The 27,884-nt window shown below is 39.8% G+C and overlaps 2 protein-coding genes across 2 annotated transcripts in view; both read left to right on the forward strand.

Annotated features, from left to right (window-relative positions):
- The window catches only part of RHBDL2 (rhomboid like 2), a 34,282-nt gene extending 13,019 nt beyond the window's left edge, over positions 1–21,263 (forward strand). The window contains exons 4-7 of the mRNA XM_068966641.1: positions 12,473–12,573; positions 14,190–14,250; positions 20,251–20,312; positions 21,084–21,263. Coding sequence (XP_068822742.1) covers positions 12,473–12,573; positions 14,190–14,250; positions 20,251–20,312; positions 21,084–21,263 — 404 coding nt within the window. The remainder of the gene's footprint in view (positions 1–12,472; positions 12,574–14,189; positions 14,251–20,250; positions 20,313–21,083) is intronic.
- Positions 21,264–25,846: 4,583 nt separating this feature from the next.
- Positions 25,847–27,382, forward strand: GJA9 (gap junction protein alpha 9). Its single transcript, XM_068966344.1, has one exon. The coding sequence runs from the start codon at positions 25,847–25,849 to the stop codon at positions 27,380–27,382; it is 1,536 nt and encodes a 511-aa protein (XP_068822445.1).
- The last annotated feature ends 502 nt before the right edge of the window (positions 27,383–27,884 follow it).

Raw genomic sequence — 27,884 nt, forward strand, 5'->3', positions numbered from 1 at the left:
GGTTGGTCATAACTTTTCTTCCAAGGAGTAAGCAGCTTTTAATTTCATGGCTGCAGTTACCATCTGCAGTGATTTTGGAGCCCCCCAAAATAAAGTCTGACACTGTTTCCACTGTTTCCCCATCTATTTCCCATGAAGTGATGGGACCAGATGCCATGATCTTCGTTTTCTGAATGTTGAGCTTTAAGGCAACTTTTTCACTCTCCTCTTTCACTTTCATCAAGAGGCTTTTTAGCTCCTTTGCTTTCTGCCATAAGGGTGGTGTCATCTGCATATCTGAGGTTATTGGTATTTCTCCCGGCAATCTTGATTCCAGCTTGTGTTTCTTCCAGTCTAGCGTTTCTCATGATGTACTCTGCATAGAAGTTAAATAAGCAGGGTGACAATATACAGCCTTGACGCACTCCTTTTCCTATTTGGAACCAGTCTGTTGTTCCATGTCCAGTTCTAACTGTTGCTTCCTGACCTGCATACAGATTTCTCAAGAGGCAGGTCAGGTGGTCTGGTATTCCCATCCCTTTCAGAATTTTCCACAGTTTATTGTGATCCACACAGTCAAAGGCTTTGGCATAGTCAATAAAGCAGAAATAGATGTTTTTCTGGAACTCTCTTGCTTTTTCCATGATCTAGTGGATGTTGGTAATTTGATCTCTGGTTCCTCTGCCTTTTCTAAAACCAGCTTGAACATCAGGGAGTTCACGGCTCACGTATTGCTGAAGTCTGGCTTGGAAAATTTTGAGCATTACTTTACTAGCATATGAGATGAGTGAAATTGTGCGGTAGTTTGAGCATTCTTTTGCATTGCCTTTCTTTAGAATTGGAATGAAAACTGACCTTTTCCAGTCCTGTGGCCACTGTTGAGTTTTCCAAACTATCTGGAGAAAAGTATACACCCATAAAACCATCACCACATTCTATGCCGTCAACATACCATCTATGAAAGTTTCTTCCTGCTAGTGTCTTTCTTGCTTTGCTTTTTATTTTTAAATGAGGGAAGCAGTAATATTTTATTTTTACCTTTTGACCCCTTTCACCTACTTCTTCCATTGCTTTGCTTTTTCTCCTGGATTCCTTCATATGTAACATAAGTCTAGTTTCCCTATCCTTGCTCCTGGCCAAGTGTGGTCACCGAGTCAGCAGCACTGGCCTCAACTGAGATCGTGTTAACATGCAGAATTCTGGGGCCCCACACCAGACCTACTAATCAGAATTTGCATTTGGACAAGTCCACAGGTGATTCATAAAAATTGAGGACCACTGGCCTGCACTCCAGCCCTGGGTCCCTCAATCTGACTGACCATCAGAAGCACCTGAAGAACCTGCTACAACTAAAATATTACTCAGATCACACCCAGATCTACTGAATCAGAATCTCCAAGAACATGGCCCTAGGATCTGTGTGTTTTTTTTTTTTCATCGCTCTGTCACGTCTCTCTCTGCCACTCCGTGGACTGCAGCCCGCCAAGCTTCTTGCATGGAATTTCCCAGGCAAGAATACTGGAGCAGGTTGCCATTTCCTTTTCCAGGGGATCTTCCTGACCCAGGGATCGAACCTGCGTCTCCTGCAAGTCTCCAGCATTGCAGGATGACTCTTTACCACTGAGCTGCCAGGGAAGCCCTTGGAGAGGGATGATCGACATATAGGGTTATATTTAACTTCTAAGAAACTATCAAACTTTTAAAATAGCTTTTCTAAGATATATCAATAATTCATACAACCTATAATGCACACTGAAACCATACTCACAGAAAACTAGTCAATCTAATCACACTAGGACCACAGCCTAACTCAATGAAACTAAGCCATGCCCGTGGGGCAACCCAAGACGGGCGAGTCATGGTGGAGAGGTCTGACAGAATGTGGTCCACTGGAGAAGGGAATGGCAAACCACTTCAGTATCCTTGCCATGAGAACCCCATGAACAGTATGAAAAGGCAAAATGATAGGATACTAAAAGAGGAACTCCCCAGGTCAGTAGGTGCCCAATATGCTATTGGAGATCAGTGGAGAAATAACTCCAGAAAGAATGAAGGAATGGAGCCAAAACAAAAACAATACCCAGCTGTGGATGTGACTGGTGATAGAAGCAATGTCCGATGCTGTAAAGAGCAATATTGCATAGGAACCTGGAATGTCAGGTCCATCAATCAAGGCAAATTGGAAGTGGTCAAACAAGATATGGCAAGAGTGAACGTTGACATTCTAGGAATCAGTGAACTAAAATGGACTGGAATGGGTGAATTTAACTCAAATGACCATTATATCTACTACTGCAGGCAGGAATCCCTCAGAAGAAATGGAGTAGCCATCATGGTCAACAAAAGAGTCAAAAATGCAGTACTTGGATGCAATCTCAAAAATGACAGAATGATCTCTGTTTGTCTCCAAGGCAAACCATTCAATATCATGGTAATCCAAGTCTATGCCCCAACCAGTAATGCTGAAGAAGCTGAAGTTGAATGGTTTTATGAAGACCTACAAGACCTTTTAGAACTAACACCTAAAAAAGATGTCCTTTTCATTATAGGGGACTGGAATGCAAAAGTAGGAAGTCAAGAAACACCTGGAGTAACAGGCAAATTTGGCCTTGGAATGTGGAATGAAGCAGGACAAAGACTAATAAGAGTTTTGCCAAGAAAATGCACTGGTCAGAGCAAACACCCTCTTTCAACAACACAAGAGAAGACTCTACACATGGACATCACCAGATGGTCAACACCAAAATCAGACTGATCGTATTCTTTGCAGCCAAAGGTGGAGAGCTCTATACAGTCAGCAAAAACAAGACTGGGAGCTGACTGTGGCTCAGATCATGAACTCCTTATTACCAAATTCAGACTTAAATTGAAGAAAGTAGGGAAAACTGCTAGACATTCAGGTATGACCTAAATCAAATCCCTTATGATTATCCAGTGGGAGTGAGATATAGATTTAAGGGCCTAGATCTGATAGATAGAGTGCCTGATGAACTATGGAATGAGGTTCATGACATTGTACAAGAGACAGGGATCAAGACTATCCCCATGGAAAAGAAATGCAAAAAAGCAAAATGGCTGTCTGGGGAGGCCTTACAAATAGCTGTGAAAAGAAGAGAAGCGAAAAGCAAAGGAGAAAAGGAAAGATATAAGCATCTGAATGCAGAGTTCCAAAGAATAGCAAGAAGAGATAAGAAAGCCTTCTTCAGCAATCAGTGCAAGAAATAGAGGAAAGGACAGAATGGGAGACTAGCGATCTCTTCAAGAAAATTAGAGATACCAAGGGAACATTTCATGCAAAGATGGGCTTGATAAAGGACAGAAAGGGTATGGACCTAACAGAAGCAGAAAATATTAAGAAGAGGTGGCAAGAATACACAGAAAAACTATACAGAAAAGATCTTCACGACCCGGCTAATCACAATGGTGTGATCACTCACCTAGAGCCAGACATCCTGGAATGTGAAGTCAAGTGGGCCTTAGAAAGCATCACTACGAACAAAGCTAGTGGAGGTGATGGCATTCCAGTTGAGCTATTTCAAATCCTGAAAGATGATGCTGTGAAAGTGCTGCACTCAATATGCCAGCAAATTTGGAAAACTCAGCAGTGGCCACAGGACTGGAAAAGGTCAATTTTCATTCCAATTCCAAAGAAAGGCAATGCAAAAGAATGCTCAAACTACCGCACAATTGCACTCATCTCACATGCTAGTAAAGTAATGCTCAAAATTCTCCAAGCCAGGCTTCAGCAATACGTGAACCATGAACTCTCTGATGTTCAAGCTAGTTTTAGAAAAGGCAGAGGAACCAGAGATCAAATTGCCAACATCCGCTGGATCATGGAAAAAGCAAGAGAGTTCCAGAAAAACATCTATTTCTGCTTTATTGACTATGCCAAAGCCTTTGACTGTGTGGATCACAAGAAACTGTGGAAAATTCTGAAAGAGATGGGAATACCAGACCACCTGACCTGCCTCTTGAGAAATCTGTATGCAGGTCAGGAAGCAACAGTTAGAACTGGACATGGAACAACAGACTGGTTCCAAATAGGAAAAGGAGTGCGTCAAGGCTGTATATTGTCACCCTGCTTATTTAATTTCTATGCAGAGTACATCATGAGAAACGCTGGACTGGATGAAACACAAGCTGGAATCAAGATTGCCGGGAGATATATCAATAACTTCAGATATGCAGATGACACCACCCTTATGGCAGAAAGCGAAGAGGAGCTAAAAAGCCTCTTGATGAAAGTGAAAGAGGAGAGTGAAAAAGTTGGCTTAAAGCTCAACATTCAGAAAACTAAGATCATGGCATCCAGCCCCATCACTCCACGGCAAATAGATGAGGAAACAGTGGAAACAGTGTCAGACTTTATTTTTTGGGGCTCCAAAATCACTGCAGATGGTGACTGCAGCCATGAAATTAAAAGCTGCTTACTCCTTGGAAGAAAAGTTATGACCAACCTAGATAGCATATTCAAAAGCAGAGACATTACTTTGCCAACTAAGGTCCATCTAGTCAAGGCTATGGTTTTTCCAGTGGTCATGTATGGATGTGAGAGTTGGACTGTGAAGAAGGCTGAGCGCCAAAGAATTGATGCGTTTGAACTGTGGTGTTGGAGAAGACTCTTGAGAGTCCCTTGGACTGCAAGGAGATCCAACCAGTCCATTCTGAAGGAGATCAGCCCTGGGGTTTCTTTGGAAGGAATGATGCTAAAGCTGAAACTCCGGTACTTTGGCCACCTCATGAGAAGAGTTGATTCATTGGAAAAGACTTTGACGCTGGGAGGGATTGGGGGCAGGAGGAGAAGGGGACGACCGAGGATGAGATGGCTGGATGGCATCACTGACACAATGGACGTGAGTCTGAGTGAACTCCGGGAGTTGGTGATGGACAGGGAGGCCTGGCATGCTGCGATTCATGGGGTCGCAAAGAGTTGGACACGACTGAGCGCCTGAACTGAACTGAACTGAACTGATAATGCAACCATTTAAAGTGTATAATTCAGTGTTTTTTAGTTGATTTACAGGTTAAGCACCCATTATCACAATCTAAATTTAAAACTTTTGTGCTCCAAAGAAACCCTGTAGCCATTAGCAGTCACTCCCCACTCCTTACCTCAAACCCCTTCCCTAGCCTTAGGCAACAACTGATCTAATTTCCGTCTCTTTACATCTACCCATTCTAGACATTTCATATAAATGAAATAATAAACTATGTGGTCTTTTCTGGACTTTTTTTTTTAAAGCATAATGTTTTAGCATAATGTTTTCCACCTTCACTCATGATGTATCATATATCCGTACTACATTCCTGTTTATTGTTGGATGATATTCCATTGTATGGATATACCACATTTTCATTCACCATTTGGTGGACATTTGGGTTGTTTTCACTTTTGTCTATTATGAATAACACTGTCATGAATATTTGTGTACAAGTTTTTGTGTGAATCTCTTGTGTATATATTAATATCTGTGAGTGGAATTAAGTCATATGGTAACAAAGTGTATAGTTTTACATCCCCACCATACGTTTCTGCTCCTCTATATCCTCATTAACACTTGGTATGATCAGTCTTTTAATTTTAGCCAATCTGTTAGGTATATAAAGGTATTTCATTGGGTTTAAATTTGCATTTCTTAATGACAATGATGGTGAGCATCTCTTAATATGCTTAGTTGCTACCCATATATCTTCTTTGGTAAAGTATATATTTAAATCTTTTGCCAATTTAAAAACTGAATTAGGGACTTCCCTGGTGGTCCAGTGGTTAAGAATCTGCCTTTCAATGCAGGGGACACGGGTTCGAGCCCTGGTTGGGAAACTAAGATCCCACACGCCGCAAAACAACTAAGGCTGCAATGAACCACAGCTAAGACCTGACACAGATACAAACAAATATTTTAAAAAATTGATTTACATTCCTTATTATATATTCTAAGTTCTTTACCAGATATATGACTTATAAATATTGCCTCCGAGTCTGTTGCTTTTCTCTTAATAGTACATTCTGAAGATTCAAATTTCTGAATTTCAATTAATTATAATTTATCAGTTTTTAAATTTTAGGAATTATGCTTTTAGTGTCACATTTAAGAAATTTTGCCTGATCTAAAATCACAAAGATTTTCTCTATGTTTTGCTTTAGAAGTTTTATAATCTTAGACTTTACATATATGATCCATTTTTATACATGGTGCAAGGTATGGACTGAAATATCACATTTTTGCATGTAAATGTCTAATTGTGCCAGCATCATTGGTTGAGAAAACAATCTTTTCTTTACTAAATTGCCTTTGCATCTTGTCAAAATCAGTTGCCATATATATGTGGGTTTATTTCTGGACCTTCTGTTGTGTTTTGCACTCATCTCACACACTAGTAAAGTAATGCTCAAAATTCTCCAAGCCAGGCTTCAACAATACGTGAACCATGAACTTCCAGATGTTCAAGCTGGTTTTAGAAAAGGCAGAGGAACCAGAGATCAAATTGCCAACATCTGCTGGATCATGGAAAAAGCAAGGGAGTTCCAGAAAAACATCTATTTCTTCTTTATTGACTATGCCAAAGCCTTTGACTGTGTGGATCAAAATAAACTGGAAAATTCTGAGAGAGATGGGAATACCAGACCACCTGACCTGCCTCTTGAGAAACCTGTATGCAGGTCAGGAAGCAACAGTTAGAACTGGACATGGAACAGGCTGGTTCCAAATAGGAAAAGGAGTACGTCAAGGCTGTATATTGTCACCCTGCTAATTTAACTTCTATGCAGAGTACATCATGAGAAACGCTGGACTGGACGAAGCACAAGCTGGAATCAAGATTGCCAGGAGAAATATCAATAACCTCAGATATGCAGATGACGCCACCATTATGGCAGAAAGTGAAGAAGAACTAAAGAGCCTCTTGATGAAAGTGAAAGAGGAGAGTGAAAAAGTTGGCTTAAAGCTCAACATTCAGAAAACTAAGATCATGGCATCTGGTCCCATCACTTCATGGGAAATAGATGGGTAAACAGTGGATACAGTGTCAGACTTTATTTTTTGGGGCTCCAAAATCACTGCAGATGGTGACTGTAGCCATGAAATTAAAAGACGTTTACTCCTTGGAAGGAAAGTTATGACCAGCCTAGAGAGCATATTAAAAAGCAGAGACATTACTTAGTCATCAAAGGTCTATCTAGTCAAGGTTATGGTTTTTCCTGTGGTCATGTGTGGATGTGAGAGTTGGACTATAAAGAAAGCTGAGCACTGAAGAATTGATGCTTTTGAAATGTGGTGTTGGCGAAGACTCTTGAGAGTCCCTTGGACTGCAGGGAGATCCAGCCAGTCCATCCTAAAGGAGATCAGTCCTGGGTGTTCTTTGGGAGGACTAATGTTGAAGCTGAAACTCCAATATTTTGGCCACCTGATGCGAAAAGCTGACTCATTTGCAAAGACCCTGATGCTGGGAGGGATTGGGGGCAGGAGGAGAAGGGGACGACAGAGGATGAGATGGCTGGATGGCATCACCAGCTCAATGGACGCAAGTTTGGGTAAACTCCAGGAGTTGGTGATGGACAGGGAGGCCTGGTGTGCTGCAGTTCATGGGGTCACAGAGAGTCGGACACAACTTGAGCAACTGAACTGAACATCCATTCCATACTATCTTGATTAAGTAGTTTTCTACTAAGTTTTGAAATTGGGACACCTCAGTGCTCCAACTTTGCTCTTTTTCAAGTTGTTTTGGTTATTCTAGGTCCTCTGCATTTCCATGTAAACTTGAGAATCAGTTTGTCAATTTCTACAAGATAGTCTATTGGGATTTTGATTTGGATTGCAATGCATCTTTAGATCAACTGGGGGAGAACTGACATCTTAACAATATCAGAGTCTTCTAACTGACGAACAAGGTATAGACTTCTCTTTATTTAGGTCTTTCAGAATTCCTTTCAGCATCGTCTTTAGCTTTCAGTGTTTAGGGCTTGCACATTTTGGGGGTCATATTTATGTCTATGTTTCATATTTTTGATGTACTGTAAATGGTACTATTTTTAAATTTTCTATTTCTGATTTTCATTGCTATTACATAGAAATACAGTTGATTTTTTTGGTATTGATCTTGTACCCTCTAAGCTTGATAAAGCCATTTATTATTTCTAGTAGTCCAATAGTTTAGCTGTTAATGAACTTCTAAACAGATTTAAATAATAACAAAATCCTGTATATTTGCCCATGTTCTTACCATTTTTAATGCTCCCTATCCTTTGTGTAGCTTTATTTTTCCATCTCTTTTTCCTTCTTCCTGAAGATTTTCTTTAACCTTTCTTATAGCATGGAAATGCTAGTCATCAATTATTTCAGCCTCTGTATGTCTGAAAAAGAAAATCCGTCTTTTGCCTTCATTTTTGAAGTGCATTTTCTGGTCTGGAGTCCTAGCTTGACAGTACTTGCCTTTCTTTACTTTAAAATGCTGCTCTCCTGTTGTTCTCATGTGCATTGTTTCTGATGATAAATCTCCTGCCATCTTTATCTTTGTTTCTCGGTATGAAGCATGTTTTTTTATTCTAGATGCTTCTGAGACTTTCACTGAAGATGTGATTCTGTTATGCCTTGTTGTGGTTTTCTTCATGATTCCTGTGTTGGGTTTGTTGAGGTTCTTGGATCTGTGGGTTTATAGTTTTCACAAAACTTTGGAAAAAATTTGGCTATTATTTCTTCAAGTATTTTTAATCTGCCTTCATTCTTCTTTTCTGGGGATTCTGATTATGCAATTATTATAGATATTATGAGGCTGCTTGAAATTGACCTATAGCTCATTGATGCTGTATGTATTTTTTAAAATATTCTTTTTTTTTTTTTTAAACCCCATGGCATGGGGGATCTTAGTTCCCTGACTAGGGATTGAACCTGTGTCTCCTGGAGTGGAAGTGGTGAGTCTTACACATTGGACTGCCAGGGAAGTCCTCTGTGTGTTTTATTTTGGACAGTTTGATTGCCACATCTTCACTAAAGTTCACTAAACTTTTCTTTTGCAATGTCTAATTGGTCAATCAACTCAACGACTTTATTATTTCATCTTAGATGTTGTACTTTTCATCTTTAGAGGTTTGATTTGAGCCTGTTTTATTGCTATTTAACTTTTGAACACATTGAATATATTTGAAATAATTATTTATTGCCCTTATTTGCTAAATCTTACACCTGTGTCAGTTTGGGTAGATTTTTTAAAAAATTAAAATATAGTTGATTTAAAATGTTGTGTTAGTTTTAGGAATACAGAAGTGATTCAGTTGAACACACACACACACACATTCTTTTTCAGATTCTTTTCCCGTGTAAGTTACTACTAGATACTGAGGATAGTTCCCTGTTCTATACAGTAGGTCTTTGTTGGTTATCTATTTTATATATAATAGTTGTATATATTCATCCCAGACTCCTAATTTATCTTCCCTCTTCCCTTTTGGTAACCATAAGTTTGTTTTCTATGCCTGTGAGTCTATTTCTGTTTTAAAAATAAGTTCATTTGTATCATTTTTACAGATTCCACATATAGACAATATCATGTATTTGTCTTTCTCTGTATAGCTTACTTCATTTAGTATGATAATCTCTACATCCACCTGTGTTGCTGCAAATGGTATTATTTCACTCTTTCCCTGATGGCTCAGTGGCAAAGAATCTGCCTGCAATGTAGGAACTGTGGGTTCAATCCCTGGCTCAGGAAGATCCCCTGGAGAAGGAAGTAGCAACCGACTCCAGTATTCTTGCCTGAGAAACCCCTTGGACAGAGGAGCCTGGAGGGCTACAGTCCAGGGGGTTGCAAAAGAGTCAGACGTGACTTAGCGACTAAACAACAATATTCCCCTGTGTATATATACCACATCTTATTTATCCATTCATCTGTCATGGATATTTAGGTTGCTTCCATGTCTTGGCTATTGTAACTAGTACTGCAGTGAACACTGGGGTGCATGCATCTTTTCAAGTTATAGTTCCCTCTGGGTGGGATTGCTAGATCATAAATAAATTTACTTTTAGGTTTTTTTTTTTAGTTTTGGTAGGTTTTAATTGATTTTTTTCTCTTCAGTATGGGTCATAATTTCATGCTTCTTTGCATGTCTTGAGTTTTTGTTTGGATGCTAGGCATTTTATCTTTGGATGGTGGGTGTTATTGTACTCATGTAAGTATTCTTTAGATGTGTTCTGTAACTCAGTTAAGTTACTTGCAAGGAGTCTGAACTGTAGCTGCTGAGCTCTATATAGACCTAGACTCTATCTCATCAACTTGAAGTTTACTGTTATCTGCCTAGGTTTGCCCTTCATGCGCGGCTACCTGCAGTCTCTCTCAAGGCAGTAGCTGGGCAATTAGTCAACTCATTTATTTCTTGTTTCTTAGGGTTCATTGTCCCTTGTTATCTGATGTCCAGTATCTTTAAGACCACTGTTTGTCCGTTGCTTTCAACCAGGAGGAAAAATCTTGTCCTGTTACTTCATTGTGGCCAGAAGTGGACATCTATATTTTAAAAATAAATTTCTCGTAACTAAGATACAACCACCCCAGGTCTAGCTTGTAGGTTAACATTTGAGAACCGCTGCTTTAACCCTAATGGACTGCTTCTCACTGATCTTCAGTAACCCATATAACTTTGCCTTTGCTTTTCCAGATCCCTAAATCCTGGCCTTCTTCCCCCTTTTCTCCCTGTCCAGATCTTAGAGTGTCTTCAGAATTTAACCAAAATCCTGTCTCCCCACATGTACCCCAATGTTCATTGCAGCATTGTTTATAATAGCTAGGACATGGAAGCGACCTAGAGGTCCATCGGCAGGCAAATGGATAAGAAAGTTGTTGTACATATACACAATGGAATATTACTCAGCTATTAAAAAGAATACTTTGAGTCAGTTCTAAAGAGGTGGATGAAACTGGAGCCTATTATACAGAGTGAAGTAAGTCAGAAAGAAAAACACCGACACAGTATATTAATGCATATATATGGAATTTAGAAAGATGGTAACAACGACCCTATATGCGAGACAGCAAAAGAGACACAGATAGAAACAACAGACTTTTGGACTCTGTGGGAGAAGGCAAGGGTGGGATGATTTGCGAGAATAGCATTGAAACATGTATATTACCATATGTGAAACAGATCACCAGTCCAAGTTCGATCCATGAAACAGGGCACTCAAAGCTGGTGCACTGGGACAGTCCAGCCCAGTGGCTGATTCATGTCAATGTATGGCAAAAACCACCACAATACTGTAAAGCAATTAGCCTCCAATTATAATAAATAAATAAAATTAAAAAAAATGCTGTCTCCTTCCTCTCAAGAGTAGCAGGGCCTCCACCTTTCTGCTCAGAAAGTCATTCTTTCCTAAGTGCTTCCATAGCAAATTTATCACATTAAAAAAATCACAGGAATTATTAGAGTCTGCATTTCTTGATAACTGTTTGATCATACATTTGTAAGATTCCTAAGGCTAGACACTTCCCCTTTTTTGCATTAAGTAGCTACTTTTTAACGAGAACTTCTTTTTTAAAAATTATTTGATTTCTTTTTGGCTGCACTGGGTCTTTGTTGCTGGGCTTTCTCTAGTGTGTTTGTGGGGGGGTTGCTCTGTAGTTGGCTCCTCACTGCACTGGCTACTTTTGTTGCAGAGCATGAGCTCTAGGGTGTGGTCTTATGGCATGTGGGATGGGCCCAGGAATCGAACCTCTGTCTCTGCACTAGCAGGCAGATTCTTAACCACTGGACCACTAGAGCAGCCCTAAAGTAGGTACTGAACTGTATTGTATCTTAGAAAATGAAGGAGGGACTTGAAGGCAAGGGAAAAATAGAACTAAGCAGTATGGAGAACACTTCAGAGTTGGCATAAGGTGGTTCTAAAGCCTTGTTTTGGTTCAGACAAGGTAAGACTGAATTAGCAAACAATTTCATCTTGCTTGGTGAAACTGATTGAATGGTATATTAAGAAGGATTCTGAGACCACATCTTGACTCCATGAGAAGAGCTAGCCCATAGATAATAAAATGTTGGAATGTCTCACCTATTTTGATAGTTTTGGTTAAATGTGTAGGATATTTTCAAACAATAGCTAACAAGTATTTAACACATGTCAGGGAGTATTCTAATCATAATGTGCCTGTAAACTTATTTCCCCTGACAACCTACTGAAGTTAAGTTCTATTTAACACCTCCATTTTTATAGAAAGGGAAACAAAGGCACAGAGACATTAAAAAACTTGCTCAAGTCACACAGTGGCTAATTCTGGCTTCAGAGTATTTGTTTTTGTCACTGTTATACTGTCTTCATATTGAACATTTAATGTTTCATAATAATTGAGAGAGATCACATGGCTATACTTTTCTAGTATGGAAGCAACAAAGTGAATTTGTTGTTTGTTAATATAATGGCCCAAGCTTCCCCAACTTTTACCTTAGATTAGAAAGATTTATCCTTCATGATTCTTAGTCATGTCTGAAATTCTTTGTGTTTTATCTCTTTAGGATCCCTTGCCAGCTCCATCTTTGACCCACTCAAATCTCTTGTGGGTGCTTCAGGAGGAGTCTATGCTCTGATGGGAGGCTATTTTATGAATGTTCTAGTGGTAAGAATTTTGGGGATGAATCTATAGACCTTAAGAAAAAATTTTAAAATAATTACTGGTATATGGTTCAGGGAATCTTATTTATCAGTATTTACTAAGCATCTGACCACAAGAATTTTCCTTTCATCTCTGATCTCAAAAGGAATAAAAACTAAAGAAAGTTCAAAATTGAAAAATAGAAAAGTCAAAGCCCCCAATTTAGTACCTGTTACCAGTCTGATATTACAACCGTTCAGATGTTTTCTGTATGTATGCAAAATTCTACCAATAGTAACACTACAAAAATGGAACTCCCCTTACATTATTCTGCATCTTAACATAAAGTATCCTATCTACTCGTAGGATACTTGAGTAGGACACCGAAATCCACCCCAGTCTTTTCAGGTGCTCTATAGCACCTTCTATATAGTAGCCCTACTTATTCAATTTTTCATAGAAAGAAAAGATCCAGGGTGATCACAGCTTTTTACATTTCAAAATAATGCTGTCAGGAATGTTCTTTCACCTGTCTTTTTGCATTTGTGTGATTCTTTTGTAGGCAAGTTCCTAGAAGTGGATTTACTGGATGAAGGCTTTACATGTTTATATATAAATGCCTCCAAAGTTGGCATACCATTTTACACAACCATGATATAGTATGTGAGATGCCAATCACTTTTTAAAACAGGGTAAAATCCTGATTAAATTAACCCTTTAACCATGTAGGTGTGCCTTAAAAATACTCTAAGAGGAAAAATTTGAAGCAATTAAAAAACTCGCAAAACTAGAAGTCATTTAGAAAAATGTTTTTCAAACTTTGGGTTACATCACATTAGTGGTTGTGAACTCAGTTGAAGGGACTGTGAAAATCCTTTTACACAGAAATTTCAGTATGCGCCATGTAAAATAAGAGTAAGTACTGTTTATGTGTGTGCTGGATTTTTACGTAAATTATTTGTTACTGTACATCTTGGTCACAACAGTTTGAAAATAATTGATTTATAATTAACATAGCTATTTAGCATGTCTCTCTGGGAAGAGAGTTAACAACTTTAAAGGGAAGGGACAGGTAATTTGGGTTGAAGTGGAGGTGTCTTTCTGAGTCTGCTTGGTCCTCTGGTAACACATAGCAAGTTGGTTTGAGGCTTTTCAAAACTAAAATCAAACTGAGTGTTTTGGGACCAGTGTTTTAAATTTTTAAAAAATTATCTTAAAAAAAATCAAGGTAATGCTAAAATTTTAGCTTTCTTTGCTAACTCCTACTTAGAAAGAGGGTAAAGCTGTATCAAATGAATATTAAACAAAAAACTTGTAAATATTTTCACCAGGTTTAGTTTAGTTTGATAGCATCTATTAACTATCTGCAACACATTAAGAGTTGATTTTTTATTACTTATATTTAGAGTATTTCTTGCTATATCAAGGAATATCATGTTTCATTTTCACTTCAAAGTATACTGGCATTGTACTTCCCAAATCCATTTGAAAACTGGACTGTTAACACTGATGCTTTGATTGGCAAACATTTGACACACTTTATTTTAAATGAAAAAGCAGATGGAGGGGGAGTACAGTTGAGATTTCCTTTGCCAATAGATAACTTGTGTTATTAATACTGTCATTTATCTCTTTGCAAGAATTTTCAAGAAATGATTCCTGCTTTTGGAGTTGTCAGACTACTCATCATTGTTGTTATAAGTAAGTGTGTTTTGTGACTACTTCACATCTTCAAGTTTATGGGTTCAGCCTTCAGAAGGCCTTCTCGTATTTCCCAAGCACATCCTACATGGCCTGATGCAGGAAGATATGAGTGGAGTTTTCACAGACCCTTGTGGGTCGTTCTTAGAGGTGCCTGTTTCTGGGGTGTGGAGAGTTGAGAGAGTAGGGCTCGAGGTACTCCATCCACTTCATCCACCATACCATCACTTATGTTATTATTTCTTTAATTTTTATTGGAGTATAGTTGATTTACATTGTGTTAGGTTCTGCTGTCATTTCTTTTTTATTAAATTAAAAAATTAATCATCTAACTTTTTTTATTTTGGCTGTGCTGGGTCTTTGTTGCCGCGTGTGCTTTTCTCTAGTTGGGGGGGGTGGGGGCTACTCTCTAGTCACAGCGCTTGGGCTTCTCATTCCAGTGGCTTTTCTTGCTGAGGAGCAGAAGCTCTAGGATGTGCGGGCTTCAGTAGCTGCGGTTCCAAGGCTCCAGCTGCTGCTGCTGCTGCTGAGTCGCTTCAGTCATGTCCGACTCTGTGCGACCCATAGACGGCAGCCCACCAGGCTCCCCCGTCCCCGGGATTCTCCAGGCAAGAACACTGGAGTGGGGTGCCATTTCCTTCTCCAACGCATGAAAATGAAAAGTGAAAGTGAAGTCGCTCAGTCAGCATAGGCTTAATAGTGGTGGGGAGTGGGCTTAGTTGCCCCATGGCATGTGGGATCTTCCCAGACTAGGGATCAAACCTGTGTCTCTTACATTGGTAGGTGGATTCTTTACCACTGAGCTAGCAGGGAAGCCCTATTTATTTTTGACTGTGTGGGCTCTTCATTGAGGTGCAAGGGCTTCTCTAGTTGCGGTATGTATGTGGGCTCGGCTGCCCTGTGGCATGCAGGATCTTCATCCTCCCACCAGGGATCCCACATCTGCATTGGGAGGCAGAGTCTCACCCACTGGACTACCAGAGAAGACCCTGTCACTTATTTTTTATACACTGGATTTTTCTCATTCATAAACTAGATTCTGTATACAATTTTGTTTGAAAGGGGAAACTTAAAAACCATTCACATTATCCATTTTCTTCTTCAATTTCTACATTTTCAGATTAAAAAAAAACTGATCTAGGATATAAGCTGCTAAGTTGCTTCAGTCGTGTCCAAGTCTGTGTGAACCCATAGACGGCAGCCCACCAGGGTCTGCCATCCCTGGGATTCTCCAGGCAAGAGCGCTGGAGTGGGTTGCCATTGCCTTCTCCAATGCATGAAAGTGAAAAAAGAAAGTGAAGTCGCTCAGTCGTGTCCGACTCTTAGTGACCCCATGGATCACAGCCTACCAGGCTCCTCCATCCATGGGATTTTCCAGGCAAGAGGCTGAGGATTGATGATGAGAGCAGAGGTGGAGGAGGAGAAGGGTCAGGGAACTAGGAAGATGACTGACGTGGCTTTGGAAATCTCAAGAATGATAGCGGAGAATGACATGCTGAAGGAGCTTAGGAAGGCTCATTCTGGAGAAGAGGTGGAATTTCACCTGGGTCTGAAAGTCAGGATTTTGGATGATGGCAGGCCATACAGAGCAGAAGCAAACAAGAGCCAAGGCAGGGCTTATAACTTGTATATCCGAGCCTGCTCCTGCTGCAGATGTGTCTGCACAGAGGGTGTGGGGAGAAGGCTGACCTTGAGGCTCAGACTTGAAGACAAAGACAGAAGTGACATTTGATACAGGCTATTTTGGGCTGTCAGGGCTTCCCAGGTGGCGCTAGTGGTAAAGAACCCGCCTGCCAATGCAGGTGGCGTTAAGAGACGTGGGTTCGATCCCTGGGTAGAGAAGATACCCCGGAGGAGGGCACCACCCACCCTAGTATTCTTGCCTGGAGAATCCCATAGACAGAGGAGCCTAGTGGGCTACGGTCCATGGGTTGCAGAGTCTGACATGACTGAAGAGACTTAGCACATGCGCATGCAATTTTGGCTGTCCACATAGTAGGAAAAAAAATGATCCTGCAAATTGGTATCAAGTATTCAAAAAAGAGACTAAGTTTAGTTTATGAATGGTATATTTATAAAGCAGTATTTTACCCAGAGAGAAGTGACTTGTTTGTAGTTTATACCATACCATATATAATGTTTTTCTCCATAGACATCGAAAAATTTAAAAAGAGGGAAAGTAAGTCAGCACAGGAAGGAGGACAGATGTCTGGGAGTTAGTTAGGAGGAGTCACTGTGTGGGTTGAGCTACCTGAGTTGTTAAGGTCATAACTAGAACAAAGGAACAAGCCTTAAGACAGAAAAATATTCTTACACAAGTTACCTGGGTTTTCAGTTGATCTGTTCCTTTCAAGTGACTTTCATAAAATAAGCCTCAAACTCTCAGTGGGGAAATAATTTTAATTCTCTAATACTCTTTAATGGTGGAGTAAGAACCCTTTGCTCATGCACAAAGTTATCTCCAAATACAGTTTATGTAACATGCTGTCATTCCTGAGGTAAGTAATACAGTCACTGAATGACAGGGTTTTATTATATCCTACAAACACAGGTCGGACAGCTAACAACCTTCCCCACATGCCATTTTTTCTAAAAGTTCTTTGGCCTGGTTGGGGCTTCCCTGGTGGCTCAGTTGTAAAGAACCTGCCTGCCAATGCAGGAGATGCAAGATGCGGGTTTGATCCCTGGGTTGGGAAGATCCCCTGGAGAAGGAAAGAGCAATCTGCTCCAGCATTCTTGCCTGGAAAATTCCATGGACTGAAGAGCCTGGCAGGTTACAGCACATGGGGTCCCAAAGAGTCAGACACAACTGAGCGTGCACGCACACACGCCTACAACAAACTCCAGATTAATGAAACACAAATACATTTTAAGCACGTTTCCTTGGGAAAATTTATATATATATTTTAATGGTAAATATTATTCTTAATTATGAAGGACAGTTGGCCTTAAGGACCTTCCTTCATTAAACACCAATTTTTAGACGTGTTTTCTAACAAAGCAACTGAGCTTCCCTGGAAAAAGTTCAGGACATCTCGATTTTCATCCTTCAGAAAACCATATAAAGGGCAACTCCCTTAAAAATGAGTGTTAGGTTTTACTGAAGATAATGATTTGGTTTACTGGAATGAGGGCTTCTTTTCAGGTGGGAAGACAGGTCTCAGTTTAGAGACTGCAGCAGTTAAGAAGTAAACTCTCCTTGGAAGCAGAAAGGGTCAGGCAGATACAAATCAGAAGGCAGGAGAGAAACTGACATGCTAAGAGTTACAGAGAGTTTTTGAAAGGAGGCCTCCTACTGTGAAAGACTAGACCAAAGTAACTGTTTCTATAAGTCTGCCCTGTGGTGGTTTTCTTATACTTTCCTAGCACTGCATCTGTTATTTACACTCCCATCGGGAAATGCAAATGACTTAAAATACAGTAACAGCCACATTTATCTAGCATTTGGTGTGATAGTCATTTACAATTTAATTAATATTGAGTACTTCCTCGACCTCAATTCCTACCCAGTGACTTCAGCGTCAATACTGTATTGAAAGGGAAGCTAGCCAGAACACATGGTCCTGATGCTATTTTCCCAAAGGCAAGGACTAGGTCTTTCGGTCTCCTGGGACACTAAGTAGAGCATAGAGTATTGGGGGATGGGTGTGGAATGTGACAGTTACAGGAGATGTTTCCAAGCGCACATGTAGGGCAGAGTTCTAACCCAATAAGCCTGGAAGGTTCTTTAGCATCACCGCTATGACTTATTTAAGGAATGTCTGTTCTGGCTCTTACTGTTCCATTAGTGACTGTGGAATCACTTCCTTTCTCGGGGTGTCTTCTGTATTCCTGATGGTAATTATGAAAGGGTTAATGGGTAGGCAGGTCTCACTAAGGGGGCCAGAGGTCCCCAAGCTGCAGGAGACAAATGGCTAAAGGCAGTGGTGGACTTTTTTTTTTCCTACATTCCTTTGCTCTCACTTTAGCCAGGTAGGAGGCTCCTTTAATTCTGTTGCTATGAGACAATCCACTCTTCCTGGAAGTTACTTTTTCCCAACCTTGAGGGGCTGATTGCCCAACAAAACAATACATCTTACTCATGGGAATGTTTTTCTTAGGCTATGTTAATAAAACTATGTATCTTGCTTGGAGGTCTGTTTTCCTTTAGTATCTTGCCAGAGACATGGAGGTCCAGAGATGACTCCCGGTGTGTAGATGTGTCTGTTGTGGGAGAGAGCTGCACCTGGTGCAACTCTCTCAGCCTTGAGGTGTTTCTTTTATCTATGATCAACAGCTTGCTAAAGAGTGTAAGATGCCTTGCAAAAAACTGCAAAGGGTCTACTCTCCTGCCCCCTTCTGATGTCTATGTGAGAAGCTTTCTCTGTCTCTCTTATACTTTAATAAAACTTGGCTACACAAAAGCTCCAAGTGGTCAGGCCTCATCCCTGGCTCCACATCAAAATCCTTTCCTCTGGAGGCCAAGAATCCCGGCATCGTTCATGGCTAATAGCCACAACCTTTCATCTTGGGATGTTCAAGACAAGGTGTAAGCTTTCATCTTTTAATCTGGGGTGATTAGGTGGGTGAGAGTGAAGCCCCCCACAGTCAGACGGCTTAAGGTTCAGATCCCATCACTGCCTCAGAGCTATGTGGCCTTGGGCGAGTACTTAGCCTTTGTGCCTTGGTTTCTTTATGTATTAAACACAGGGTCTTTCCTCACTCGAGATGCTGCAACAGTAGTAATTAGTTTGCCTGCCTGCTTCTGTCTTTGCTTCTTTAGAGTATGTTTTCTGTATGGCAGCAAGAATCATCTTTTAAAAATGTGAGTCAGGGGGTTTCCCTGGTGGCTCAGTGGTAAAGAAACCACCTGCCAGTACAGGAGACACAGTTCAATTCCTGATCAGGAAGATCCCACATGCCATGCAGCAACTAAGCCTGTGCCACGACTGTCGCGCCCAGGGGACCGCAACTCCTGAAGCCCCTGAACCCTAGAGCCTGTGCTCAGCAAGAGAAGCCACTGCAATGAGAAGCCTGCGCACTGCAACTAGAGAGTAGCCCCCCCTGGCCGCTCATGCATCAGTGAAGACCCAGTACAGCCAATCAACAAATAAATAAAGATTATTAAAAACCCAAGCCAGACATGTCACTTCTGTGCTCAAAAGCTTGTGACTAAAAGTCGGAGTCCTTACGAGGGTCCATAAGGCTCTATGTGATCTGCATCTGCCCCGGTCTGATCTCCTCACCTACAACTTCATCCCCAGCTTGAGTCCAGAATCATCTGCAAGTCTTGGTAAAGCACAGACTGCTGAATTGTATCTGTAGAGTTTCTGCTTCAGTAAGTTTGGGGTGGGCCTGAGAGTTTTCATTTCTAGTAAGTTCCAGGTGAAGCTGGGAATCCCCAGTGGGAAAGGGAACCGTCCTTTGAAAACCGCTGATGCCATCAGATCAACTGCTCTGGTATTCCTCAAGCACACCAGGCACTGTTGGTTCTGCCTTAGGGACTTTGTACTTCAGTCTGCCTAGAAGGCTCTTTCAGAGGTCAGCAAGGCTTGCTCCCTTATCTTCATCAAATTCTCCTTGAGATCCTTCCTGACTCTCCAGTTAAACATCACACCCTACTCCCAGCATTCTCAATTCTCCTTCTCTGTGGGTACTCTCTACAGCACTAAGCACCCTACTTATTCATTCGCCTTCCCCAGCTAGACTTTCAGTTCCATGAGGCAGTCTAATCTTTTCATGGCAGTATATCCGCCACCTAGAATAGTGGCTGGCACATGGGAGACCATTAATAAATACTTGTTGGATGGATGCATCTATGAAATGGGGTAATGACAGTACCAATTTCATGGCATTGTTGTGAGGATTAATGATACAAAGTTAGTACATGTAAAGTTCTTAGAACAGTACCTGGCACAGAGTAAGTCTCAATAAATGTTACCATTGCTAGAGGGGAACCAAAAATAACTGGTGTGCTGTTGTGGAGATCTTGGGGCTTCATCAGGCTGTTTTCCCTTCTAGTTGTGTCGGACATGGGATTTGCTCTCTACAGACGGTTCTTTGTTCCTGCAAATGGTTCTCCGGTGAGTTCAGTTTATTATTTTTTAAGTGAAAATTTGTTTACCTATGATATCAATAGCTAAAAAGGGTCACCAAATAGGGGCAGCAACAATTCTGAGATTTAAAGCTGTCAGATTTCCATTTGGAAGTTAAGAAAATTCCAGAGCAAACCAGCCTTTTGGGTTGTCCTTTTCACTTCTCTCATAGCCCAGATAACTGGCTCTAGTTCTCTGTACCTGCTATACGGGTAGCTATTCCAAAAAACAGGAGTGAAGGGACTTTACTGTCTATGGAGGATAAAATGCAGATTGGAAACCAGCAATCATATGGGTCCAGATAAATTTAAAATATAAAGAAAACTGACAAAGATTTCCAGTTTTATTGAAATTGGTTTCTGAATTTGGTAATTTCTGCTTGAGTATTTGTGCGTGTGTTATTACCTGTGTTCTAATTCAGACATTCCATTTATGTGGGATAGATTATGCTCCTATAAAGAACCGTCACTAATCTCAACTCTTACTCTCTTGGCTGGCCTTGTACAGAACCATCCTAATGCAATGATGGCCTTGAAGAGAGACAGGATGGCTGTCGCAAGTACTCAAGAGCCAGTGAAATGACATTTTTTTTAGCTTTGCATCATGGAATTTTCTCGTCTCTTTTGTCTCACTGCCTTGCTGTTCAGACTTTTAAAACTCTGACTGGGATGGTATTTGTTCTCTAATAAGAGAGATGCAGCTGAAATATACAATTAGCATTTTCTTCACTTATTTTCATTTTCCCCTTTTCTCCCCAAGGTGTCTTTTGCAGCTCACATTGCGGGTGGATTTGCTGGAATGTCTATTGGTTATACCGTGTTCAGCTGCTTTGATCAGGCACTGCTGAAAGATCCAAGGTTTTGGACAGCGATTGCAGCTTATTTAGCTTTTCTTTTATTTGCTGTGTTTTTCAACATTTTCCTATCCCCAGCGAACTGACTTGCCCCTAACACAAACCAATGAATAAAAAGGGCCATCTGCGGGGAAAAAAATCAAAACTGGAGAACTCTCTATGAAGAAACAGAGAAGTCCCAGGAAATGCTAACAATTTTATAAAGAGAACAAACACCCCTGAAGTTGTCAGTTTCAAAGACTGCTTACAAAAGGGGTTAGGGTTTAAGGAAGGAGCTCTTCCGAGGGAATGAGGGGGAAGAGGAAGAGAGAAAACGGAAGGGAAGTGAGAACCAGAGACTGGCTCTTTTCTAGGCATGCTGTGTCAAGGGTATTCATTCTCAGAAAGAACTTGCTCTTAGGAGGATATGGTATAGAGATTGCTTGATAGAATCCACAAATAATGTACTCTGCTGATAATAAAAACTTTTCATATCTGTCAGACTACTGATTATCACTTTCCATTACTGTTTTGAATCAACAGGTCACTGTTTGGGGTGCTTTGTGTGCATTATTGTTCATCTTGTTGACAACCCAGAAAAGCAGCTATTACTCTGCATCTTAGAGAGGAGGCTATGAGAATTCTTAAGAAAGAAAAAAATCAAGTAATCTGTCTGAGAGAGGGCAGGACTTAAAGGTCGCTAATGACTTGACAGGGCTTCCCAGATGGCTCAGTGAGTAAAGAATCCATCTGCAATGCAGGCGACACAGGAGACGTGCATTTGATTACTGGGTCAGGAAGATCCCCTGGAGGAGGGCATGGCAACCCACTCCAGGATGGAGAATCCCGTGGACACAGGATTGGCTACAGTCCATGAGGTCACAAAGAGTGGGACATGACTTAGTAACTAAACAAAAGACGTGCTATTGTTTATTTAACCATTCCTCTATTGAACATTTAAGCTGCTGCTGATTTTGTACCAACAGTGCTATGTGATCATCCTAGTATGCTGGTGTGTCTTTGAGAATGATTGAATGAATGGGTATTTCAAGCATCCAGAAGCAGAAATGTTATGTTAATTTTGACAGATTTAAACTACCACTTTTTTTTTTTTTTTTTTTGGCTGTGCTGTGCCACACAGCTTGCAGGATCTTAGATCCCCAACCAAAGACTGAACCACGAAGTTTCGAGTTCTAACCACTGGTGCCTGCTAAGTAGCTTCAATTGTATTCAACTCTTTGCAACCCTATGGACTGGAGCCTGCCGGGGTCTTGTGTCCATAGGTGTCTCCAGGCAAGAATACTGAAGTGGGTTGCCACGCCCTCCTCCAGGGGATCTTCCCAACTCAGGGATGGAAACTGGGTCTCCTGCATCTCCTGCACTGCAGTCAGATTCTTTACTGCTGAGCCACCAGGGAAGCCCCCTAGCCACCAGATGCCAGGGAATTCCCTAAATTACCTTTTAAATAGTTGTATCTATTTATATTCTTACTGATATTATATGACAGTAACAGTTTCCTCATACATTTGCCAAAAGGTAGCTTTATAAATCTTGAAAAAATTTACATTTTGATTAAAAAATAACATTTTATTTTAATTCATATGTAACCTAATGAAGCTTAGCATTTAAAGTTTATTATTTATAATTTATATATTACACATAATATATAATATGCAAGTATGAATATATATGTGTGTGTGTATATATATATTTCCTGATGAAAGCGTTGAATTTAAACTGAAAAGTAGCTATTAGATGGCAAAGAAGCCCAAGGAAGAAATATTTATCTGCCATCACCAACCCACCAGGTCAGTACTCTGGAGATCTTTAATGACCTAAAGTGCAAAGTAATTGGTAATAACAGAAAACTAGACAGAGAAATAGGATTCATCTAACTATGAAATCGGACATGACCCATTGATTATTAAGACTGATGACTAAGAAGTTATTATCTAGTTAGGTTATTTTGGTAGTAAAAACATTGTTTACATTACCAGAAACAGTGATATCTTTCTGGGTCTCCAGGGGGCAAAGTTACCATTAAAAAGCACACATATGTCTGGCATTTTAAATCTGACATTTCTGAATAATAGAGGAACCACTTATTCAGCTTAATTTTGTGCTCACAGTTTCAGTCTTCTAAACTGTGCTGTATTAATTAGAACTATTAGAAATATTCTTTCTGTGGGCTGCCCAATAAGGTAGCCACTAGGCACATGTAGCTGTTTACATTTAATTAACATTAAATGAAATTAAAAACTGTGTCTCTGTTACACAAGCCTCGCTGCAAGTACTCAATAGCTATGTATTAATAGTGGCCATCTTATTGAACAGCGCAGACGGTCTATCCAACACTGCTGCAAAAAGTTCCATTGGATTAGAAAAACTTCCATTGGGTGGCGCTGTTTGAGAAGCCAGAATGAAGGCAGGGAGCTGGAGCTTAGCTGATGGCTGACTCACTGCACCGAACTAAACTGAATCTGCTCTACACCTGCAAAGGGACACACTGAGAAACGCGTTGAAGATGGCTGTGGTATAACTTTTAAGCGTGATCTGCTTCAAATTTACCTAAATCAAGAAAGGTCTGTGTTAATCTGTCTTAGCTAATTAAGAGTCATTTGAAATATTTTTTCTTTTTCTTTGAATTTTATGGTACTGTATCTACGTATATTAGTATTCATGCTATTTTCTATGAAAACTTTAGGACCTAAGATTTGAAGCTACATAACAGTGCTTCCTCTTTCAGAAAATACTATGCACTTGTCCTTTTAGGAAAAAAAAACAACTTTAATTTTCTTTGGTAATTTTAAAAGTAAAGTGCTCATGGTAAAAGAAATTAAACATATATATAATTATAAAAAATTAAGTCAATTATTATCATTCTACCCAGAGATAATCACAGTTAATATTTTGATGAATATTCTTCTAGGCTTTATTGTATGCATCTCTACATATACGTAAATTTACAATAATGGGGCTACATTATTTTGTTTTATAATCCGAATGTCAGTGAAACAATATATCCAATGTCTTTTTATATTAGTATATATTTATTATCTCTACTGGTTGCATAGTACCATACTGTGGATGTACTATTATTTATATGTACAATACAGTCTTTCTTGTATTAATAATTATTATAAACAACAATAAGAATAATATCTTTGCTTATATTTTAAAGTGCTTTGGACTGTGGGTCAAAGAGTATACTGCTATTAACATAATAGAGTCAAATACAAAATTTCTCTTTCTCAGGAATACAACTAAATTTTAGAAGGTTGACGCTTTTGCAACTCTTTTAACTATATAAAGCTTTCAAAAACTAAAAACTATAGAACTTGTTATTTAAAAAATCAAAACTTTCACTATTTGTCATACCTAATTTAAATAATTAAAATTATAAGAGAAAACAGGTGATTTCTTAATATCTCTTTCATGAAAACTTCAAGTGTGTTTAGAGAAGAAAAATAGCAGTTTAGTAAAACAGTTAAGAGGTGACTTTAGAACCACATTGATCTTTGAATACCAGTTCTAGCTGTGTGATCTTGGGTAATTTAAGGTGTGCCTCAGTTTCCTCATCTGTAAAATGGGGAAACAATATACCTAGCTCACAGGAGTTTTGTGATGAATATATCTTGTAGCTATAATATCCCAGTATGTTGTTTGATTGTGTAATATTTCCCTTTCTATGAGGAATACAGGACATGCATTTACATATTAAAATTGAAAATGAATGAAAACATTCCCCCATTTTTTCTTTCCTTTGGGATGTATTTCCTCTTAGATATCCCAGGGTTATCAACTCTAATATGGAACCTACTGGCTGATAATCCAAGCATCTAAATTATAACTTGCCCTACTGCTCACTCCACAAAGAAAGCTGTATGTCTTAAAAGGGTCAAATACTGTTGTAATGAAAATTTCTATACTACTACCAACATACCAATGATCCAAGCAATATCTAATAATATCCTCACAATAATTTTTCATAGCAAAGTATGGTAATAACTACATAAATATTCATAAATATTTTTACTGAAATGATTTCCGAAAATGCTCAAAAACTGCCGGAAAGAAACTAGAATTTAGACATTTAAATGTAGATTAAAAAACTGATCTAAATTCTTATAGCAAGAGCCAGATCTGTTTCCTTTGGTTTCATGAAATGCTGTACCTTACTGGATTATGAAATGAAACACATGCCTTTTCCTTTGTACATAAATGAGATTTTAAAATCATTGACATTGGTCACAGCTTCCATATAAAATAATCTTAATAAACAGGTTTGTAAGATCAAGTCAGTAGTCTCAGGAACCTCTCTAAGAGTTCTCAGTTTAAAATAACAAAGCAAAAAGCCAAGTAAGACTCCTTTCTTCCAGGAACTCCTACAATTCTATTCTTCATAGAGAATACATACACCCCTCTTCCAGGTATCTTTTTTCCCCCTACTGCATTATAATGTCTAAATGTAAATGACTTTCTATTCTTGACATCTTAAACATATTTTTGGTAACACATTATTACAACTTTCTAGGGAAAAAAGAGAGCAACCAGCATGCTGAAAGAGTGATGCTTTGTTCATATTTTGGCCACAGGTTTGCTTAAGAAATAGTACACGCTTCAGCAATGGAAGAATGTATCTGCCTCCTATTTGGTGGGGTTCAGAGATAAGATGACTGACTAAATAAACATGGGGGACTGGAATTTCCTTGGAGGCATTCTGGAGGAGGTTCATATCCACTCCACCATGATTGGAAAGATGTGGCTCACTATCCTGTTCATATTTCGAATGCTTGTTCTGGGTGTAGCAGCTGAAGATGTCTGGAATGATGAGCAGTCTGGCTTCATCTGTAATACAGAACAACCTGGCTGCAGAAATGTATGCTATGATCAGGCCTTCCCTATCTCCCTCATTAGATACTGGGTTTTGCAGGTGATATTTGTGTCTTCACCATCCCTGGTCTACATGGGCCATGCTTTGTACCGACTGAGAGTTCTGGAGAAGCAGAGGCAGATGAAGAAGGCGCAACTGAGAGGTGAACTGGAGGAGGTAGAGCTTGAAACGCCTGGGGATCGGAGGCGACTGGAGGAAGAACTGTGTCAGCTGGAGCAAAGGAAAGTAAATAAAGTTCCACTCAGAGGAACCTTACTTTGCACTTACGTGATACACATTTTCACTCGCTCTGTGGTTGAAGTTGGGTTCATGATTGGACAGTATCTTTTATACGGATTTCACTTAGAGCCTCTATTTAAATGCCACGGCCACCCATGTCCAAATACAATTGATTGTTTTGTCTCTAGACCCACAGAAAAGACGATATTCCTATTATTCATGCAATCCATAGCGACTGTTTCACTTTTCTTAAATGTTTTAGAAATTTTCCATCTAGGTTTTAAAAAGATTAAAAGAGGGCTTTGGGGACAATATAAATTGAAGGATGAACATAATGAATTTTGTACGTCAAAACAAAACCTTGCCAAATATCAAAACACATCTGCAAACTCACTGAAACGACTCTCTTCTGCACCTGATTATAGTCTGTTAGTGGACAAGGAAGCACACACAGCAGCGTATCCTAGTTTAAATCCCTCTGCATTTCAGACAGATCCTGATAACCATATTGGAAATGATGACAAAGGCATTTTGGATGAACAGGAAACTCTGCTTTCTGAGATGTGCACATTTAGTACGGCCTGTGGTCATCTTCAAAATATCAGCTCAAGTAATAAAGACACTCATAAACTATCTGGAAAAGAAGTTAATGGTAACCAGTTGAAGGCAAAAAGAGAAATTTATGGCAAAGACAGCAAAAGAAATCATTACTTTAAAGGTCACTGTTCTAGTCCAGGTGACGCTATAGAGCTTAACAACCACATGGGACAGTCACCGCAAACAGCTTTCTCTCTGCCAGCTAACTGCACCTGGAAACCGAAGTGGCCTCGTGCTACCCGGGGCCCCTCTGCAGAAAATGAAAACCAGGCATTACCTCCTAAAGGTAACCTCAAGGGCCAGCTTAGGGAGAGCACAACCAGAACCCTTCCTCCTTCACAGGGAGACTTTCAACCTCTTGACGTTCCAGACACTCCTGATTCTTCGGGAGGGCTGTCCTTTGAATCCAAGTTGGTCAGAACCTGCGGTAACCCTACTGCTTGTACTCCAAATCATTTAGTGTCACTGACAAACAACCTCATTGGAAGGCGGGCTCCCACAGACCTTCAGATCTGAACATCCGTTGGCGTTTAGACATTCTACATATTACATTATCACAGAAGTAGTCTAGAGATGGTGGAGCACAGAAAAAATAGATAAGGCAGCTCTAAAGACCAGCTGTTTAGAAAAACGACTACAAACCCGTTTTAAAAAGGGAAAATGGCTCTAGTTCTGAACTGGGAAGGATTAGTTTCAAGTTTAAAGACACAGAGTTAGCAAATCAGGATTACTTTTTTGTGGGTTCCCTTCAGAAAAACACTGATTCTGGGAAAATCTATGGCAGAATTGAAGCTAGATGGAACCAGGTTTTTCCCTGAAGGGAAAAACAGCCTTCCTTGATTGTTCTTGATCAATGTAATTCCCTCTTTTAGTTATTGATCTTATTTCTGGACATTGATTGAACTTTGTTTGCGCTTGGTTCTTCGTTTCCTTATGGACTGCAACCCGATGTGTCCTGGATATAATCATCATGTTGCTTCTAGTAAATAAAATCCTAAAAAGATGTCGCTTTCTTTTA

This window comes from Capricornis sumatraensis, chromosome 2 (genome assembly GCF_032405125.1).
Source record: "Capricornis sumatraensis isolate serow.1 chromosome 2, serow.2, whole genome shotgun sequence".
Taxonomy (NCBI): Eukaryota; Metazoa; Chordata; class Mammalia; order Artiodactyla; family Bovidae; genus Capricornis; species Capricornis sumatraensis.

What these genes read in the sequence shown, in the direction of transcription:
- GJA9 (XM_068966344.1), top strand. Translation starts at nt 25,847, where the DNA reads ATGGGGGACTGGAATTTCCTTGGAGGCATTCTGGAGGAGGTTCATATC.